This window comes from Papio anubis, chromosome X (assembly GCF_008728515.1).
Source record: "Papio anubis isolate 15944 chromosome X, Panubis1.0, whole genome shotgun sequence".
Lineage (NCBI taxonomy): Eukaryota > Metazoa > Chordata > Mammalia > Primates > Cercopithecidae > Papio > Papio anubis.
The window spans coordinates 50,476,859-50,499,411 of NC_044996.1; the positions used below are offsets into that span (position 1 = coordinate 50,476,859).

General features: G+C 42.1%; 1 protein-coding gene across 1 annotated transcript in view; it reads right to left on the reverse strand.

The window, feature by feature from the left end:
* Positions 1 to 22,553, reverse strand: part of LOC101016931 — a 114,435-nt gene that overhangs the window by 54,198 nt on the left and 37,684 nt on the right. The window contains exons 3-5 of the mRNA XM_031660586.1: positions 5,048 to 5,115; positions 4,647 to 4,724; positions 1,527 to 4,372 (exon numbers count right to left, since the gene is read on the reverse strand). Coding sequence (XP_031516446.1) covers positions 1,527 to 4,038 — 2,512 coding nt within the window. The 5' untranslated portion in view covers positions 4,039 to 4,372; positions 4,647 to 4,724; positions 5,048 to 5,115. The remainder of the gene's footprint in view (positions 1 to 1,526; positions 4,373 to 4,646; positions 4,725 to 5,047; positions 5,116 to 22,553) is intronic.

A 22,553-nucleotide genomic window follows, 5' to 3' on the forward strand; every position in this document is an offset into this window, starting at 1 on the left:
CAGTCCTCCCGTTTCGGCCTCCCAAAGGGCTGGGATTACAGGTATGAGCCACTGTTCCCGGCCAATTTTAATTTTTGTCTTTAAAACATTTTATGAAAAGCTAGTCTTTCTGGTAGCTCATTCATTTACAACTTTGCTAAATGATATTATCTCTAACCATATTTTAACACTTATAGTTTATTCATTTATATAATTGTCCTTTCCAGCATGCTCATCTATAACTCAAGACACAAAATGTAACCATATTAATATTTTAATTTGTCTTATTAATGTTTGTTATCTCCCCAATGCCTGTCTCTAAGCATTTTTTTTTAACATGGTATATATTTTATTCCAGACTGTGAAATGTTTAGAAATTCATATTGAAATTGCATAGGAATTGTGTACATTTACAGATGTTTTAAAAATGGAATCTAATTTTCCATACATGTCACGTTCTCTGTTTCAGCAAATATAAAATAATGTCCTTTTGTGTCAATAAACCTATCCATACATAATCATTTCAACGGCTGCATGGTATTTCCTTAACACTTTCCTTTGTCTAGGCATATAAAGGAAATCATATTCCCCATTCCATTTAATTGTGCTATCCTACTCTTTCAGCGTTTAGGTAACATTGAAGTAACACCTTACTTTGAATTGTTAAATATGCAGATTTGGCTTACTCTGTTCCCCAAACTGGCCTCTTCTCAACTTTCTAACTGCATTTCTCATCAAACTCCTTTTACTTGTTTTAGGCAGACTGGGTTCATCCATGCTACCAAAACAGATTATTCAATTACACACTTTTCTTCAAACCACCACTGCCCACTTCCAAGAGCAATCTAATGATTTGTGTTATCTTACCCAGGGCTAAGATGGTAATTTAAATGGGTCCTATAAGAAGTATTAATTTTAGGTTGCTTGTTGGGAAGGCTCATAATTGGGCAAGCAGGTCGGCAACTTGTCTTGCTCTCCTATCCTGACAAATTTGTTCTATCTCGACCAATTTAAATGGGTCCCTCTTCTCGGAAGCATTCCTCAAGTATCAGAGCCCACAATAATCTCTCCCTTCTTAGCTCAAGAACAGAATTTTCTAATGAGCGCATGTTTCTCATACTAATAATTACCTATGTTTGTAAGTGCACACGATGTATCTATACATGGTTCTTAAACTGAAGAAGGGTCACTTATGCCAATTTAAACATAGAACTTTATTGAAAACACAGACTCAAATAGAGAACCATATATTTAAACAACAAATAGCAGGGTAGCTTACTTAGGTGACACAGTTCACTGAAAGCTTAATACTGAAAAATATCGCAATCTGGACAGCAAGACAAAAATATCAACAAATGTGTTTTCAGTTTTGATATTCATCTGGCATCCACAAAATGATCCAGCTCAAAACAAGAGTTTGACAAAGTTAACATAAGCATTAAAAAATGTAAGTTACAACAAAAAAACAGACTGTGAACACCAAAGCACTACTCAGGGCTCTTTGGGAACATAAGGCTGATCAGCGGCGGGTGGTTAATCATATTAACTTTGTTGTCCCACCTCAGGATCATTTTGATTGTCTATTTGGGCTTGTAGTTGCTTAGCTAACTCCTCAAATTCACGAAATGCAGAAATAAGCGGCTCAAGACTGAAATCATCGTCAATTAAGGACATCTTTCCACTTTTTATAATGTTACTGATATTCTGAAACATTTTAATAACAATTTGAATATTATCATTTGTCTCTTCTATGTTAAAGAGACCCACAAATATTGAAAGAGCTTTGGCACTGAATAGTTTTTTTGCCACAGCAGGATTTTCAGACAAATTCAACAGCATTTTCAGAACATGAAACTTTGTTCTCGCATTGGCTGTGGTTAATAAGGACAGAAACCCGGACATATAGTTGGCAATCAGTGTGTGATAGTCAATAGTCATAGTGAGGTGTCTAAGCATCCTTATTCCAGTTAGCTGCTCAAGGGAATCCACACTATGTGCAAGGGTTTCTTCACACACTTGACATATGAATGTCTCAATCATGTTTAGATTTGGATAAGGTGGAGCCATGTGAATCATATTTTCCAAAAACCTTGTCCTAACTCTAGAGGATGGATAATTAAGCAAGGTTTCAATAAGTGAGACAACACCTGAATCTCGAATGAAATCTCGGGTAAACTGAGAAGCACTTCTCATACCCATTGCAATTTTAGATATTTCATGAATAAAAGGATCCCTAATTTTGTCCATTAATAAAAGGAGTTCTTCAAACTCTTCAGAACCAATTTTCAGCTCACATTGTATGCAGCTGCAGGACCAACCCTCAGACTCTGCACTCTCCCTGGCCCTAAGATGCTCTCGAATTTCCCGGACTGACCGGTAGGAAGGATCATACTGAAATGTAAACTCAGGATCAGGCTGATTAGGCTGAAGCAAAGATTCCTGCTCTTCCCCTTCTGGGCTAAGTTCCATGTTCTTGGGCTTTGCCTCAAGTATTTCAGAAGCCTCTTCAGGAATTCTAAAGGGGCTTGTGGATCGGAAGCCAACCCCATGAAAAAGACCAGGTTTGAATTCAACAGTGACCTCTTCCCAGGTTTGGGGCCTGGAGGATGCATTAAGTTCCTCAGCTGCATCTCTGAACCTATCATTGACCTTGTACACAGGACAGGGATTTAGGTCAAAGCAGGCCTCATCTCTGTCCCAGAACCAAGACCCAAATATGGCCTCTTCTTCAGACTCTGGCTTGGCCTCTTCTCTGGCCACAGCCCCCAAACTGGACTTTTCCTCAGCCCAGTACGTGGATCCGCCAATGGCCCCCTCCTCAGTTCCTGGCTCAGATTCACAGATTGCTGAAGCTCCACCCTCCAAACTGGCCTCTTTTTCTGCCCAGAACCAGGACCCAATAATGACTTCCTCCTCAAACCTGGGTTCTTGTTTGACCCTATCACCATCAACATCTTTCTGGACCCTGGGTTTCAAGGCGGTATTAGGATCTTCTTTGTCTCTGCACCTGAATCTACCATTGGCCTCTTCTCCAGGCAACACCCAGGACTGCTTATAGAACTCATCTTCAGACTCAGATTCAAAACAATCTTCTCTATTTGTCCTGAGCTTGGATCTGATATTTGCCTCCTCCCTGACTCTGGGCCTGAACAAGTTACTGGTATTTTCTCCAGCCCAGAAGGAGAATAGGTTGCCAGCCTCATCCTCAGATCCAGACCAGGAATCAACATAGGCTTCTTGCTTGGATCTGGGCCTGGACCTGGGATTAGTCTGATGTTTAGCCCTGTGCCTGGACCTGGTATTGGAGTCTTCTCTGGGCCATGATCTGATACTTGTCTCTTCTCCAGCCCAGAAAGAAGACACTGTAGAGGTCTCATCTGCTGACCAGAACCCAGACTCATTAGAGTCCTCCTCTCTGGCCCTGGGCCTGGAATAGCACCAAGACCCCATATTAGTCTCCTCCCCTGGTCCAAACCAGGGCTGGATTCCTTTCTGACCCTGGGTGCCAGGAAAGGTTTCAGCATCCACATCAACTAGTTCTCTATCCATAGACAGGCCCTTAGATTTATTAACTGATCCAGACTCAGCAGTGGCCAGTGGCCAGGCAACGGCATTAGTCTGGGACACCCCTTCTGCCTGTGACACAGCTTCAGTCCCAAATTCACTCTGGGCCCATGCCTGAGCTTCATCCTTGGGCCTTGTTCCAGGGATTGCCTTGGCATCAGTTTTAGGACGAGCACCACCTACTGCCCTGGCATCAGTTTTGGGTCTAGCTCCTGCCATTCCTTGAGCCTCCGTTTTGGGTCTTGCACCACCCATTACTTGGGCCTCAGTTTTGGGCCTTGCCCCAGACATTGCTTGGGCATCAGTTTTGGGCCTTGCCCCAGGCACAGACTTGGTCTCAGTTTTGGGCCTTGCCCCAGTAGTTGCCTGGGTCCTAACCTTGGGTCTGACCACCAGAGGGACATCATTCTCTATCTCAGCCCCACCTACAACCTCTTCCCCAGGCTTCTTTTCAGGCTTGACCTGGGCACCAGACTCAATCTCTGCCCCAGTCATGGTACAAGTTACAAAGAAAGTCCAGTAATATACTCCTCCCCCAGTCTAAACTTCAACCACAGATCTGTCACAGGTTTGTTTCTTCACACTCTGATCTTTAGGTGATTGAGGATATAAGCTTGGAACCAAGAGTTACAGTCAATATCCAGTCCAGTAGTCACTCAGCCTCCTTCCCAAACACAGTCTCAGTCAATAATTCAATAATACAGATAGTGTGTAGAACAGGCACAACCAAGCTTGAGGAAGACAGATATTTCCTGGATGGGTGCAGACCCGTTGAGGGTGGTTGTCAGCAGCAACTCCACCACCAGCAGAGCAGCCACTGGAGGTGGATCTAGGGAGAAAGAATGAAATGGGGCTTTGAGTCTCTTCCAATTGTGTCACCCCATGTGCAGTGAGACTGATGTTGAATGCTAGGTGGGACAGCTGGGCTTTGAGAAAGTCTCTCTGGACCAGCTGCCTGCTACAAAACAGGTCCAACAACGGTGGGAAAGTGTGTTGGCAATGGGAGGGGCTGAGAAGCCCCCAGATTGGACCCTAATCACTCCTGGACCCATGCTGGTCCCCACCACCCCCCCCCCCAAAAGTATACCCGCTCTCATACCAACCTTCACTGATGTGGTGCAGTTTCCCCCTCCTTTTCTTGTTCAAGTGGTGTCAAGCCCCACAGCTGACAGAAGGGGGTCCTACAGACAAGTAAACATACAGGAGAGAATGGAGAATGGTAGATAGGCAGGCACTCTGGCCCCTGTGACAAATATCTCTCTTCCCATTCAAGGGTTCAATGTATCTATTGTTTCCTGAGTCCTGGTCCCTGCTCTCAGGTCTTTTCTGAGTCACAACCCAACCTACACCTATCTCGTGTCTCCTGCAAGAAATAAAAAGGATGCTGACACTGTGCAAATCCAGCAGAGTAGAAGTGAGTCTGCACCCACTGGGCTCAAAGCCACCTGCCATGCTCTCTTTCTCCAACTGTCCCCTGAACTGACCCCTCCCCCTTCTCACCAACCTCCAGAGCTGTGAGCCAGTCTCCTCCTCCTTGCCTTTCTTGCAGAACTGGCCAGCCTTAAAGCAGGCCTATGGACAAACAGATGAAAAAGGAAGACAGTCAGGAAATGAGGGGTGGCAGTAGAGCCCTTGGTAGAGAAACCAACGCCAAGGATAAGAATCCCCATATTATTGATATCTGTCTTTCAACATTCGGGGTTTTGCTGGTGGAATATTCTCATTTTGTTTAGGCCCTGCTTCAAGGTTCTAGAGATAACAACTCCTTCTCCTGACGTCATACTCTTCTCATTACTTCCTTCTCCAATTCTGAGGATTCACCACTAGGTGCGCCACATCCCCTTGCTCTGCGCAGCATAAAATGGGGGAAGGGCGCCGCATATTCTAGAAAACAGGTTGTGAATTGGTACTTGTCAGTATGTCTCCCTCATCATCCCTACCTCCAAAGCTCACCCTTCAAGTCCCCAGTTTAGGACTGTGGGGGAGGCAGGCAGGAATGAAAGGTGCGGGAAGCGCCTGGAACACCATCAGAGAGGGGAAGATTAGGAGGTGCTCCTGGATGCCTGACCTGCTCTGGTCGCAGTCCCCGACCCCGATTCGGTTCTCCAGTGTTTGGCGCCCACCCCACATCCCCACACACCTCCAGAAATCCAGGCAATACTCGTGCTCCTCCTTTATCTCAAGCCTCTCCTCTACAGATGCTCACTGTGTCCTGTCAGAATACGCCAGACCTACCGCGCAGACAGAAGACTTTGACCTCAACCTGGAGCCTGTGGGAAGGGACAGCACCCAGGATACGCGGCCCCACAGGCCCCTTTCCCGAATCAGGGCCTGGAGCAGCTAACGCGACCCACCTCCCGTAGGCTGGGCACAGAGCTGGGACGCCGGCCACGAGGGCCTCCCCAGGCGCCCCCACAATTGCCTCCCCGGGCGTCCCCCACAACGGCTCCCGTTTGGCCATTTCTCCCGAAGGAGCCTCCCCCACAGCCCTCTCTAGGTATAGAAACCGTCGAGGGCGGCGCGCGGGCGCCTGCAAAGCTGGCCGGGAAGCGGTCAGCGCGGTTCTCCTCCAGACGATCTGACAGCTCCTCTGGAGGCAGCCCCTCAGCCCTTGGCCCGGCCTGGCCCGCACCAGTCAGGGCCTCCCCATAGCAGGCATCTCGGGCACTGCGCACCTCTCTCCGGCGCCCGGCTCCGACCGGATCGTCTCCTCCTCGCCAGGCTGTCAGGGTCGGGGGCGGGGGCAGGTTGCCAGCCGATCCACCCTGGCGGACCACCCCCACACCACGGCCCCCCACCTCACGCACCCCAACTTGCCTTCAGAGGCCCAGAGCCCAGGTCGTCGGCCTCCCCCTCCTCTCTTCAGCTCTCCTCTGGCGGCTCCTCAGCTGGATTCCCACCGCTTTCCCAGCGATCCGAATGGCAAAAACGAGTCCCGCCCCCCACGCCTCTGCACCAAACTGGGCAGGGGCTGCGCAGGATGCGGCAGGAACCACTCGCCGCAAGGGTGTCGGGAAGGGGGGCGGAAGGATACGGCGCGAAAGTGCTCGACGCCCCCTCACAGAACCACCTTAGTTCCAACCCAGAGGTGGGCGGGGCCACGACGAGCCCCAGCCTGGCCCTGCGGATTGGCACCGGGGTGCCTCAGGAGGCCCCCGCGGACCCTAACGTGGCGACCACCACCACATTTCTGGCGCTGCTATAATATATGGCACGGGCGGGCGGCTGCGGGCCCGGGCAGGGGACAGGATCGCGAGGTCGGGAAGAGCTGCGCTGGAGGGAACAGCGGATGGATACCAAACCGCTCCTTGGTGTGTCTGCACCCCCGCCCCAACCGCCCTCTTACAAGGACTGCTGGGTGTTTGCCCTCTCCCTCTCCCTAGTCTGCTCACCCTCCTTCGTGGACGCTAATGGGAGAGGGGGTGTCAGTACTGCAGTGTGGGAGGGGAGAGGCGATTTCAGGCCAGACAGACCCGGGGCTCTAGGGTGGTCGTTCTGTGCGTTTCTTTCTCAGCTTCATGGAGTCACGCAGGGGAGGAAGGTACACCTGCTCTTAAGTGAACTCCGGGGCAGGGGGCTCCCATCAAGGCCTCACCACTGCCTCTCTTCTAAAAGAAGGTAGACCTAGACCTCTGACCCTAGGAAACCAACCACTCGTCTGCACCAGACTCATTTCTTTCTGCCACACCGCTTTTTCTCATTTCAAATGGTGGCTCACGTTGGCATTGCACCGTCTCCACAGTTGCCCCCGAAAGAGGGCCTTTCCCTGTCAGGACCCGCAGGAGGTCATAACAGTCCTTTCTCTTTGATGGCACCAGGTAGGGATGGTCCTGGCTCCTCTTCGGTTCCCTGTCAAGTCTTCTCTTGCCATGATACTTGGCACTGTGGAAACGTGGCTGGTATTCGAACCAGCTTGGATCTCAGCCACCTTCCACAACTACCTATTGTTTAAGCAGTCATTCTCAGGAGAGGATCTCACTGTGCACTCCCCTCCCTGAGACAAAGCAACCTGGCTCCTTTTGAATCCTCTTCTTTCACCCCCACATCCGTCCTCTACTCTTGAGCCCCTCCTTTCCCTGCTTCCTGCATGGGACAGACAGAGCAATGTGGTTAAACACCAAGTCGATGTTGTTACTGCTGTCCATTTGAAAACTCATTTAGACGCTACCCTCATTGTGTTTGGCAGGTAATGGTCCCCTAAAGATGTCCCCGTCCTGTTCTCCAGAACATGTACCATTTTCTATTACCTGACCAAGGATCATTAAGATTGCTATTCAGCTGAGTTTAATTTAAGATTATGCTGGATTGGCCAATGTAATTGAAAGGGTACTTTAGATGTGGAAGGCAGGGACTCCATGTTAGATTGAAGCAGCATGAGAAAGTCTACACTAGTCATTGTTGGCTTTGAAGATGGAAGGAAGCCAAGATCCAAGAAATACAGGCTGTCTCCAGAACCTGGAAAAGACAAAGAAACAGATTCTTCCCTAGAAATCCCAGAGCGATAGCTCCTCTGGCAACATCCTGATTTTAATGTGCTGAAGCCCTTTGCAGATTTCCAACCTCCAGGACTGTAAGACAATAATAAATTGGTATTATTTTAAGCCATTCCATGTATGGTAACTGGTTACAGGGTAGCAGCCCAAGACCTATCTAGTTTAACTTTTATATAACAAAGTTGTGCATTGTCTTTCAGTTGCCAGGGACCCTCAGATCATGTTAGGTGAGCATCCCCAGATGAACCAAGCATGCAATCAGAGGGAGAATGTTAGTGTTTGGAATTAGGAGCAGGGCTGAATTAAGAAATGGACACTGCATGGCAGGAACCAGTCAGATCATGCCTCTCAGCATCACCTCATTGTAAGATCAAAAGCCACCAGGATATACCCTTAATACCCTATGTTTATGAAAACCTTTAAGGCCGGGCACGGTGGCTCACGCCTGTAATCTCAGCACTTTGGGAGGCCGAGGTGGACGGATCACAAGATCAGGAGATTGAGATCACGGTGAAACCCCGTCTCTACTAAAAAATACAAAAAAATTAGCCGGGCGCAGTGGTGGACGCCTATAGTCCCAGCTACTCGGGAGGCTGAGGCAGAAGAATAGCGTGAACCTGGGAGGCGGAGCTTGCAGTGAGCCGAGATCGAGATCACGCCACTGCACTCCAGCCTGGGCGACACAGGGAGACACTGTTTTGGGAAGTATCCCTAGTGTTCTCATTACTTTGTTACAAGTAATAAATCCCCTTACTAAATCCTTGCTGTGGTCATGGGGTTGATGTCAAATGACTGAACCTACCCACTGTGTTGGTTGGTAACAACAGCAGGAGTAGGAACAGAATACACTCACCATCCTGATGAATTCTATTCCCATTGCCTTTCTTTACCTGTGCTTCAGTCTCTGAGAAATACTTTAGAGCTCATCTCACCAATACAGCCACCAATCCCCTTCACTGTTTTATAAGTATGTACAAAATCACACTTGTGCAAGCTTCTGTGGTAATTCTGGAGGTGCTAGGATCTTTATTCCAAGATATTTACTGACAGATGAATGGTTCTACCAAAAGCTGACAAATTTTACTGTGTGAAACTTTAAAATGTGTGTTGGACAATTTGTTGTCAGTACTCTTAGAAAACATCGTCTTGTATTGGTTAGTATGTATTGAAGTGATAAAGGCCCTACTTTAAGCTTTTCATGTGTTAGCTTTGTATGGGTATGTATCAAATAGATTATTATTTTTAAAACCTTTGAGCAAATAAAAGATTGAAATAAGATATTCTGACTGCTAAGCACTATTTATTTCCTTCTATAATTGATTCCAGTTCAATAAATTCCAACAGTCATCTTTCTACTCCTCAGTGCCTACACTAGCACCTGTGTAACCCTGACTTACCTCTGAAATCTAAATGTCAGAGCCAAATAATCTATAAGCATTAAGTCCATGATACAGATGCAGCTGTGCTCACGCATCATACTCACTGTTTTCTTCCAAATCCCACCCACCACCCTCACGCATGCTCATGAACTTGCACACCAGCCTATCACTTGCCTGTTCTCCTCTTGTCTGTCTCAATCACCATGGTCATGGACTTGTTTTTGCCTATTTAGTTTTACTTGCCTCTATACCATCCTTTATGGGCCTCAAGCAAAGCTTCCTTCTGAGACTTCTCTTTTGGCCAAGGCTGAGCCAAACCCTGTGTTTTCTTATAATGTATCTCCTTCTATCCCAAAGTTTCAAAGGTTGTACACAGAAATTAAAGTCCCCTGTAGTCAGGAATAACTAGGCTGAGGTGGGTCTGGTGAACTATATGGTGAAATTGGCCCAACAGATGTCTATTTTCAGTGTAGCCTGAAAATGCTATGGGAAAGATCTCAGCCTGCCTCTACTACCTGAGACAGGGTACATTTGCAGAACTGGTGGGGAGGCCTGACCAAAGAATATTTTCAGGTCATATTTGGGATGGGGTCTACTTCAAGAGAATTAATCTTGAAGAAAAACCAAGTCAGGCACAAGGACCCTAGCCCATGAACAATGCCTTGCCATTAGGGAAGTATAGCTATTCTAATAGCAACGCTGAAATTATTATAGAACTCCTATTTGTGCCTGTTCCAACAGAAACCCTCAACTGTATATCTATCATAGCAAAGGCAGGTTTATACATATCCAGGAAATAACTGTCTTTTAGTAAACTCTATAACGCTCCAGTGTGCAGATCCCATTAATAAAGCATAAACTAAAGAGAGGAAAATATCCTCCCAACATGGATTTAAACTTTTGACTACTACTCAGCTCTGACATCATGAAAAACCTGTGTATAGGCGGGGTTAGGAAAATTAGAACAGTTAGAGGACCTTAAGTGCCTGGCAATACAGCTTAGAATGGCAGCAACAACTGGAAGAATCACAGGAAAACCCCAAAAATTCAGGACATGGGAAATACCCCTTGAGGATTTTTAGAACTATAGGAGCTGGCAAGGAGAGCTAATTAGCTTTACAGGGAGAAGAAAACCTGAATTTCCACAATGCCAATAAATATTAGAAATTAATGGAATGTCAAGTTGCTTTCTATAATAGAAAAAATAATGAGAAATCTACACTACCTTTTGTTGTTGTTTCTCATTAACTAACCATCACTTCCTGCCTCATCATGATAAGGCCTCATCACAGCCTGCATCTAGCCAGCAAATGAGAAAAAGGAGAATAGAAGTAGTTCATTTCCTTCTTAAAATCCATGGTGAAGAAATGCTCACATCATTTCCACTCACATTCCATTGATGGGACTTGATATGGTTTGACTGTGTCCCCACCCAAATCTCCACTCGAATTGTACCTCCCAGAATTCCCACGTGTTGTGGGAGGGACCTAGGGGGAGGTAATTGAATCATAGGGGCTGGTCTCTCCCATGCTATTCTCATGATAGTGAATAAGTCTCACAAAATCTGATGGGTTTATCAGGGGTTTCTATTTGTGCTTCCTCCTTATTTTTATATTGTCACTGCCATGTTAGAAGTGCCTTTTACCTCCTGCCATGATTCTGAGGCCTCCCCAGTCATGTGGAACTGTAAGTCCAATTAAACCTCTTTTTCTTCCCAGTCTCGGATATGCATTTATCAGCAGCGCGAAAACAAACTAATACAGTAAATTGGTACCAGTAGAGTGGGGTGTTGCTCAAAAGACACCCTAAAATGTGAAACTGACTTTGAAACTGGGTAACAGGCAGAGGTTGGGACAGGGCTCAGAAGAAGACAGGAAAATGTGGGAAAGTTTGGAACTTCCTAGAGACTTGTTGAATGGCTTTGCCCAAAACGTTGATAGCGATATGGACAATAAAATTCAGGCAGAGATGGTCTCAGATGGAGATGAGGGACCTGTTGGGAACTGGAGCAAAGGTGACTCTTGTTATGTTTTGGCAAAGAGACTGGCAGCATTTTGCCCCTGCCATAGAGATCTGTGGAACTTTGAACTTCAGAGAGATAATTTAAGGTATCTGGTGGATTAAATTTCTAAGCAGCAAAGCATTCAAGAGGTAACTTGGGTGCTGTTAAAGGCATTCAGTTTTATAAGAGAAGCAGAGCATAAAAGTTTGGAAAGTTTGCAGCCTGACTATGTAATAAGAAATAAAAACCCATTTTCTGGGGAGAAATTCAAGCCGGCTGCAGAAATCTGCATAAGTAGCAAGGAGCCTAATGTTAATCCCCAAGACCAAGGGGAAAATGTCTCCAGGCCATGTCAGAGAACTTCCTGGCAGTCCCTCCAATCACAGGCCCGGAGGCCCAGGAGGAAAAAACTGTTCTTGTGGGCTGGGCACAGGGTTCCCATGCTGTATACAGCCTGGGCACTTGGTGCCCTGTGTCCCAGCTGCTCCAGCTGTAGTCAAAAGGGGCCAACATACAGCTTGGGCTGTGGCTTCAGAGGGTGGAAGCCCCAAGCCTTGGCAGTTTCCACGTGGTGTTGAGCATGCAGGTGTACAGAAGTCAAGAACTGAGGTTTGGGAATCTCTGCCTGGATTTCAGAATGTAAGAAATGCCTGGATGCCCAGGTAAAAGTTTGCTACAGGGGCGGGGCCCTTATGGAGAACCTCTGCTAGGGCAGTGCAGAAGGGAAATGTGGGGTCAGAACACTCACACAGAGTCCCTACTTAGGCACCACCTAGCGGAGCTGTGAGAAGACGCCACCATCCTCCAGACCCCAGAATGGTAGATCCACTGACAGCTTGCACCGTGTACATGGAAAAGCCACAAACAATGCCAACCCATGAAAGCAGCTAGGAGGGAGGCTGTACCCTGCAAAGCCACAGGGCAGAGCTGCCCAAGACTGTGGGAACCCACTTCTTGCATCAGCATGACCTGGATGTGAGACCTAGAGTTGAAGGAGATCATTTTGAAGCTTTAAAATTTGACTGCCCCACTGGATTTCGGACTTGCATGGGCCCTGTAACCCCTTCTTTTTGGCCAATTTCTCCCATTTGGAATGGTTGTACTTACCCCACTACCTGCACCCCCATTGTATCCAGGAAGAAACTAGACTGGTTTTGATTTTACAAGCTCATAGGCAGAAAGGACTCGCCTTGTCTCACGAGACTTTGGACTGTGGACTTTTGGGCTGATGCTGAAATGAGTTAAGACTTTGGGGGATTGTTGGGAAGCCATAATTGGTTTTAAAATGTGAGGACATGAGATTTGGAGGGGCCAGGGGCAGAATGATATGTTTTGGCCTTGTCCCCACCAAAATCTCAACTCAAATTGTATCTCCCAGAATTCCCATGTGTTGTGGTTAGGACCCAGGAGGAGGTAATTGAATCAGGAGGGTGGTCTCTCCTGTGCTATTCTTGTGATGGTGAATAAGACTCATGAAATCTTACGGGCTTATCAGGGGTTTCTGATGATTTTGTTTCTTCCTCATTTTTCTCTTGCTGCCGCCATGTAAGAAGTGCCTTTTACCTCCTGCCGTAATTCTGAGGCCTCCCGAGCCATGTGGAACTGTAAGTCCAATTAAACCTCTTTTTGTTCCCAGTTTTGGATACATCTTTATCAGCAGCGTGAAAACAAACTAATACAGGACTCAATCACCATTTATTAAAAATCTTGTCCTTTTTCTACATGTGGTGATGGTAATGAGAGAACTGGATATCCACAGATAAAAGAATAAAGTTGTCTCAGCAAACTAAAAATAGAGGAGAACTTCCTCAACTTGATACAGGACATTTACCAAAAACCTACAGCTAATATCATACTTAATGGTGAGAAACTTGGTTTATCAGTAAGATCAGGAATGAGGCAGGTATTTTCCCTTTCACCACTGCTTTTCTACGTCATAATGGAAATCCTAGCTAATGCAGTAAAGACAAGAAAAATAAATTAAAGTTATACTGACTGGAAGAAAGAAAACTGTTTTCATGTGCAGATGAAATGATTGTGTATGTATGAAATATGAAAGAAGTGACAACAACAAAAAAACTTCTGGAACTGATAAGTAATTATGGCAAGGTTGCAGGATACAAGATTAATATATTTTTAAAATGACTTTCCTAAATACAAGCAATGAAAAAGTAGAATTTGTAATTTAAAAATGATAACATTTACATTAGCACCTAAAAATGAAACACTTAGGTATAAATCTAGCAGAATATGCACAATATCTATAGGAGTGAAACTATGAAACACTGATGAAGGAAATAAAATAACTAAATAAATGCAGAGATATTCCATGTACATGGATAGGAGAATTCAATATTGTCAAGATATTAATTCTTCCAAATTTGATCTAGAAATTCAGTGCAATCCCAACCAAAATTGCAGCAAGTTATTTTGTAGCTACTGACAAACTGATTCTAAAGTTTATATGGAGAGGCAAAAGGCCCATAATAGCTGACACACTCTTGGAGAAGAACAAAGTTGGACCAACACTACTCAACTTTAAAAATTACTATAAAGCTATAGTAATCAAAACAGTGTGTTATCAACAAAAGGACAGGCAAATAAATGCAACAGAACAGAGAGCCCAGAAATAGACCCATGTAAATATGGCCAACTGATCTTTAACAAAGGAGCAAAGGCAATACAATAGAGAAAAGAGAGTCTTTTCAATAAATTATGCTGAAACAACTGAACACCCACATGCAAAAAAAAATCTAGACACAGACTACACATTTCACAAAAATTAACTCAAAATGGATAACAGAACTAAAAGTAAAATGCAAAATACAGCTCCTAGATGGTTACATTTTCTAAAAGTCTAGATTACCTTGTATATGGTGATAATTCTCTAAATATAATACCAAAGGTATGATTCATGAAATAAGGTATTGGTTAGCGGGACTTCATTAAAAGTAAAAACTTCTACTCTGAGAAAGACACTGTTAAGGTAATGAGAAGATAAGCCACAAACCAGGACAAAATATTTGCAAAAGACATATGTGATAAACAACTGTTATCTATAATATACGAAGAACTCTTAAAACCAAACAATAAGAAAACTAACAACAAGATTAAAAAATGGGCTAATGACCTTAACAGACACCTCACCTAAGAAGATATACAGATGGCAAATAAACATATGAAAAGATGCTCCACATTATACGTCATCGGGAAAATGCAAATTAAAACAACAGTGAGATACCATTATACACTTAATACAATAGTCAACACGTAGGACACCGACACCACTAAGTGCTGGAAAGGAGGTAGAGCAACAGAAACTTATTTAGTGCTGGTAGTAATGCAACATGATATAGCCACTTCAGAAGATGGTCATGGTTTCTTAGAAAACTAAATATATTCTTAGCAAATACTACAGAAATGGAACTCCTTGGTATTCACGCAAGTGAGCTGAAAATGTATGTCCACACAAAAACTTGCACATGGATGTTTCTAGCGGCTTTATTTATAATTGCCAATAATTGGAAGTAACCAAGATGTCCTCTACTAGATTAATAGATAAACTGCGGTATATCCAGACAATTGAATATCATCCACCACTAAAAATAAATGAGCTATCAAGCCATGAAAAGATCTGGATGAAACTTAAATTCATACTACTAAGTAAAAAAAACCTTTGTAAGAAGGCTACATACTGTTCATCTTGCAGTTCCAGTGGATACAATATTTTTCTTCCTATCTATTTTGGGGACTTGGTTAGTCTATTCAGGTATCATACCATGGAAGGGAGAAGATTTTACTGCATATAACTTACATGATTATGTAATATGATGAATATTTGGCTGAAATAAAAAATATGAAGCTAGACTCCTTTTCATACTGTATGTAATATTTAATTCCAAATAGATTAAAGACAAAATATAAGAGATAAATTATCACACTCTTAGAATAGTGATATGGTTTGGCTGTGTCCCCACCCAAAATCTCATCGTGAATTGTAAGCTGTGTAATCCCCATAATCCTCATGTGTCAAGGGCAGGACCAGGTGGTGGTAATTAGATCACGAGGGCAGCTTCCCCCATGCTGTTCTCGTGATATGAGTGAGCCTCACAAGATCTGGTGGTTTTATAAGTGTCTGGCATTTACCCTGCTTGCACTAACTCCGTACTGCCACCCTGTGAAGAAGATGCCTGCTTCTCCTTTGCCTTCTGCCATGATTGTAAGTTTCCTGAGGCCTCCTCAGCAGCGGGAAACTGTAAGTCAATTAAACCTCTTTCCTTTATAAATTAACCAGTCTTGGGTGTTTCTTCATAGCAGTGTGAGAGCAGACTAATTCAAATACATAGGGGTAAACCTTCATGACCTTAGATTTGGCAATGGTTTCTTGGATATAATATCAAAAGCAAGATTAAGAAAAGAAAGAAAAAAAAACAGATTAAATGGACTTCATCAAAAAATTTCACCCATGGCTAAAACACCAAAATCAACAGCAACAAAAGCCAAAATTGACAAATGGGATCTAATTAAACCAAAGAGCTTCTGCACAGCAAAAGAAACTACCATCAGAGTGAACAGGCAGCCTACAGAATGGGAGAAAATTTTTGCAATCTATCCATCTGAAAAAGGGCTAATATCCAGAACCTACAAAGAACTTAAACAAACTTACAAGAAAAAAAACAACCCCATCAAAAAGTGGGCGAAGGATATGAACAGACACTTCTCAAAAGAAGACATTTATGTGGCCAACAAACATAAGAAAGCATATGAAAAAAAAGCTCATCATCACTGGTCATTAGAGATATGCAAATCAAAACCACAATGAGATACCATCTCATGCCAGTTACAATGGCAATCATTAAAAAGTCAGGAAACAACAGATGCTGGAAAGGATGTGGAGAAATAGGAACGCTTTTACACTGCTGGTGGGAGTGTAAATTAGTTCAACCATTGTGGAAGATAGTGTGGCGATTCCTCAAGGATCTAGAACTAGAAATACCATTGGACCCAGCAATCCCATTACTGAGTATATACCCAAAGGATTATAAATAATTCTACTATAAAGACACATGCACACGTATGTTTATTGTGGCACCATTCACAATAGCAAAGACTTGTAACCAACCCAAATGCCCATCAACGATTGACTGGATAAAGAAAATTTGGCACATATACACCATGGAATACTATACAGCCATAAAAAAGGATGAGTTCATGTCCTTTCCAGGGACATGGATGAAGCTGGAAACCATCATTCTCAGCAAACTAACACAGGAACAGAAAACCAAACACTGCATGTTCTCACTCAAGTGGGAGTTGAACAATGGGAACACATGGACACAGGGAGGGGAACATCACACACTGGGGCCTGTCAGGGGGTGCGGGGTTAGGGGAGGGATAGCATTAGGAGAAATGCCTAATGTAGATGACAGGTTGATGGGTGCAGCAAACCACCATGGCATGTGTATACCTATGTAACAAACCTGAATGCTCTGCACATGTATCCCAGAACTTAAAGTATAATAATAATAAAAATAAGAAAATGGAAATTGATTTTAAAAAACATTTACAATGTGCATCAAAAGACAACAGTAAGAAAATTAACAGAATGGGAGAAAACATTTGCAAATAATTTATCTGATGAGGGTTTAATATTCAGAAAATATAAAGAACTCCTACAACTCAACAGCAAAAAGAGACAACCCAACCTAAAATGGGCAAAAACTTGAATAAATATTTTCCCAAAATGACATAAAAATGGTCAATATGCACGTGAAAGGATTCTCAACATCATTAATCATTAGAGAAATGCAAATCAAAACCAAACTGAAACACTGCTTTACACCTCCTATGATTAGTATAATTTTAAAAAACAGAAAAACAAGCATTGGTGAGAATATGGAGAAACTGGAACTCTACTGGAAATGTATAACTGTGCAGTCATTGTGGAAAAGGTTTGGCAGTTCCTCAAAAAGCTAAATAGAATTACCATATGACCTTGCCATTCTTCACCTAGATAATATATCCAAGAAAAAAGAAAAGAGGTATTTAAACAAAAACTTGTACTCAAGTGTTCATAATATTAATAGCCCTATTCACAAGAGACAAATGACTTAAATCTATCCAAATATCCATCAAGTGATGAACAGACACACAAAATGTGATACATACACATAATAACATTTTCAGCCAGAAAAAGAATGAAGTTCAGATACATGCTACAACATGAATGAACCTTGAAAACATTATGCAAAGTAAAAGAAACCAGACACAAAAAGACAACTATTGTATTATTTCACTCATTTGATATAGCTAGAATAGGCAAATTAATAGAGATAGAAAGTAGAAGTTACCAAGTGCTCCGAGGAGAGGAAAATACTTAATTATTAAAAAGTTTCTATTTAGAATGATGTATTCATTTCCTTGGGCTGCTGTAACACAAACTGAATGGCTTAAACAACAGACATTTATTTTTGCACAGTTCCATAGGGTAGAAGTCTGAGATCAAGGAGTCTGCAGGCCCACGCTCCCTCTGAAGGCACATGAGAAGGATTTGTGTCAGGCCTTTCTCCTAGCTTCTGGTGGTTTGTTTGCAATCTTTAGTGTTCTTTGACTTCTTTGTATCACTCTGATCTTTTTCTTCATCTTCACTTGGCACTCTCCCTGTGTGCTTGCCTCTGTGTCCAAATTTCCCCTTTTTATAAGGACATTAACCATATTGGATTAGGATTCCAGCCTAATTATCTCATGTTAATTTGAATACTTTTATAAAGATCCTATATCCAAATAAGGTCACATTAATATTAAGGGATAGGATTCCAACATATCTTTTGTAGGGGCACAACTCAAACTATAAGAGGTGATAAAAAGTTTTAGAAGAAGATAGTGGTGACAGATGTACAACAGTGTGAATGTAATTAATGACACTCAATTGTCCACTTAAAATGGTTAAAATGGCAAATTTTGTGTTATATTTTACCCTAATTAACAAAAGATACCACACATTCTCCTCTCTCCTCAAACAATAATCACCTCCTACATATTACTCGCTTTGAGTTGATGACTTTGGTACTTATTTCATTGAAAAAAATAGCAATTAGAAGGTAACTTTTATAAACTCCTATCACTATATCTATTATACCACTTGCATCTATGCACATAAATTCTGCCTTTTCTGCTATTCTATGAATGAATTGCCCAGGCTCTTATCTAAAGCCAGCTTCTCTATTTGCTTACCAGATGATATCCCATCTCCTCTATTCAAGGTCATTGTTCCAGCAATTTTCTTCTCTCTTCTGTCATAAAAATTTCCCTCTCAATTTCTGTTGTCCAGTTCTACATGAAGCTTGGAAGTCACCACTCTATCCTAACAAGTAAAAAGTTGAACAAACTGAAAAATCAACCATTATTCCTAGATCTGTAAGAGAAGTGAGAACACAAGGCAAACCTCTGTCCCAAAAATTGGAAGAGAAAGTCATAGATGGAGAGAATAACAACATACTTTAACAGAAACTTCTTTGGGAACCAGTGCTAGGGTAGGAAAATCTGAACTGTAATTCACAAATTGCTGAAGGCTAGGTGTGTACAAATCTGAGAGTTAAAAATTCCAGGAAGATCCACTAATGGGGGATCCCATGCTTTTGTGACTTCAAGACTAACTGCAAAGCTATAGTAATCAAAGACAGTATGGTACCAGTGAAAGGAAGGACAACAGATAGAGAGCAATGCAACAGAACAGAGAGCCCAGAAATAGATCCATATAAATATAGTCAACTGATCTTTGACAAAGGAGCAAAGGCAATACAATGGAGAAAGGACAGTCTTTCTGATAAATTATGCTGGAACAACTGGACATACACATGCAAAAAATTAATCTAGATACATACCTTATACCTTTCAAAAATTAACTAAAAACAGATCACAGTCTTAAATATAAAGTATATCTCCTAGAAAATCACATAAGAAAAAATCTGGATGACCCTGGTTTGCTGATGACATAGACACACTACTAAAGGCAATGATCCATGAAAAAAGATGCGTGTATAAAGGGTGAAGAAGAGAGGTTATTTAACGGGTACAGACATACAGTTAGATAGAAGGAATAAGTTCTAATGTTCAATAGCATAATAGGGTGACTATAGTTAACAACTATATATTATATATGTCAAAAAAGCTAGAAAAGAGAACTTGAAATGCTTCCAATGCATAGAAATGACAAATACTAGAGGCGATGGATACCCTAAATACCTTGACTTGATAATTACACATTCTATGCATGTAACAAAACATTACATGTACCCCATAATATGTAAAAATACTATGTATTACTAAAAAACATAAAAAGCAAGGTTTTTTTTTTTTTAAATAAAGAATTAATAAGCTGTACTTCATTACAATTAAACATTTCTGGTCTGCAAAACATGCTGTCAAGAGGCTGAGGCCACAGACTGGAGAAAATGCTTACAAAAGACATATCTGGTTAAAGTATTGTTAACCAAAATATACAAATAACTCTTAAAATCAACAATAAGAAAACAAACACCACAATTTAAAAACAGGCCAGCTATCTTAACAGATATACCTTAACAGATATATCCTCACCTAAGAAGATAAACAGATGGCATATGAACATATGAAAAGACATTCCACATCATATATCATTAGGTAAATGCTAATTATAAAAACAATGAGATACCAATACACAACTATTAGGATGGCCAAAATCCAAACACTTACGGTGCCAAATACTGGTGAGGATATGAGGCAACAGGAAGTGTCATTCATTGCTGGTGGAATACAAAATTGTAGAGCTAATTTGGAGGGCAATTTAGCAGTTTCTTACAAAACTAAATGTACTTAGCATACAATTCAGTAATTGCTCTCCTTGGTATTTACCCAGATAAATTGAAAACACATCCACACCAAAACCTGCACGTTGATGTGTCTAGCAGCTTTATTCATAATTGTCAAACATGGAGACATCAAAGATGTCCTTCAATAGGTGAATGGATAAATATACTGCGGTACATCCAGACAATGGAATATTATGCAGCACTCAAAAGAAATGAGCAACCAAGCCATGAAAACACATGGAAGAAATTTTGATGCATATTAGTAAGTGAAATAAACCAGTCTAAAAAGGCTACATACTGTTTTATTCCAACTATATGATGTAAAAGCAAAATTATGGAAAGAGTAAAAGGATCAGTGGTTGCCAAGATTAGTGGGGAGGGAGGAATGAATAGGCTGAGCACAGAGGATTTTTGGGCTAGTGAAAATACTCTGTATTATAATATAATGATAGATACATGACATTATATATTTTTCCAAATCCATAGAACATACAACACCAAGAGCGAACCCTAATGTGAACAGTGGAGTTTGGGTGATAATGATGTGTCAATGTAGGTCCATCAATTTTAGCACATGGAACCACTGTTGTGGGGAATGTTGGCAATGGGTGAGACTATGCATGGTTGGGGGCAGGAAATACATGGGATAGCTTTGTTCCTTCCTCCCATTTTTTTTTGTGAACCTTAAACTGCTCTTTAAAAACTAGTCTACACAAATTTTCCTCTCTCCTGGAATATTCTCATCAGCATGAAAACATGCTGTACTATTCCCTATCTTGAAAAACAAAATTCTCCCTGTACCTATATCATTCCAGAGCTAATGCCCCAATTCTCTGATATGTTTTGCTGTAGAACCCCTCAAAATAGTTGTCAATTGTTACCAGACACTGTCTCCTCTTTTTCCCTTCAAACCACTGCAGTCTTTTATCCTACAATCCAATGAAGTTGGATTCATTGGATTCATTTTATCCTACAATCCAGTGAAGTTGAGTGCTCCACTGAAACTGCTTTCCTCAAGACTTCCAATGATCTCCATGTTGCCAAATCCAATACTCAATTCTCAGTCCTCTTGTGGACCTATCATGGTAGTGAGCATATAATTTATCATCCAAATCAGGGCACTTCTAAGAGTAAAAAAGAGTCTTATTAACAATTATTCCTGTAAAACAGGCATAAACCAGGACTGTCCTAGGAAACTAAAGGACATTTGGTCATTTGCCTACCAGTAGTGTTAGACAGGGTTGATCACTCCCTCCTCTGTGAAACATCTTCTTGACTTGGCTTCCAACATACTATATGTTCCTGGTTTTTCTCCTACCTTACTGGCTACTCCTTGACTGCACCTTATTAACTTTTGTTTTTGATGGTTTATTATAATCTCCTGTATCTCAACTTTGAAATGCTGCAAAGCCTAATCTTTTTTTAACTTTTAGGTTTGGCGGCACATGTGAAGATTTGTTATGTTACATAGGTAAACTCATGTCAGAGGAGTTTGTTGTACAGATTATTTCATCACCCAGGTATTAAGCCCAGTACCTATTAATTACTTTTCCTGATTCTCTCTTTCCTCCCACCCTCAATTCTCAAGTAGACCCCAGTGTCTGTTGTTTCCTTCTTTGTGTTCATAAGTTCTTATCATTTAGCTCCCATTTATAAGTGAGAACATGCAGTATTTGGTTTTCTGTCCTTGTATGAGTATGCTAAGGATGATAGCCTCCAGTTCCATCCATGTTCCTACAAAAGACATGATCTAATTCTTTTAGTGGCCACATAGTTTTCCATTGTGTATATGTACCACATTTTCTTTATCCGGTCTCTCATTGATGGGCATTTAGGTTGATTCCATGTCTCTGCCACTGTGAATAGTGCTGCAATGAACATTCGCGTCCATGTGACTTCAGAGTAGAATGATTTATACTCCTCTGGGTATATACCCAGTGATGGGATTGCTGGGTCAAATGGTAGTTCTGCTTTTTTTTGAGGAATTGCCACACTGCTTTCCATAATGGTTCCACAAACAGTGTATAAATGTTCCTTTTCTTCCACAATCTTGCCAGCATGTTATTTTTTGACTTTTTAATAAGAGCCATTCTGACTGGCGTGAGATGGTATCTCATTGTGGTTTTGATTTGCATTTCTCTAATAATCAGTGATACCAATCCTTTTTTCATATGCTTGTTGGTCGCATGTATGTCTTCTTTTAAAAACTGTCTGTTCAAGTCTTTTGCCCAATTTTGAATAGGGTTGTTTTCCTCTTGTAAATTTGTTTAAGTTCCTCACAGATACT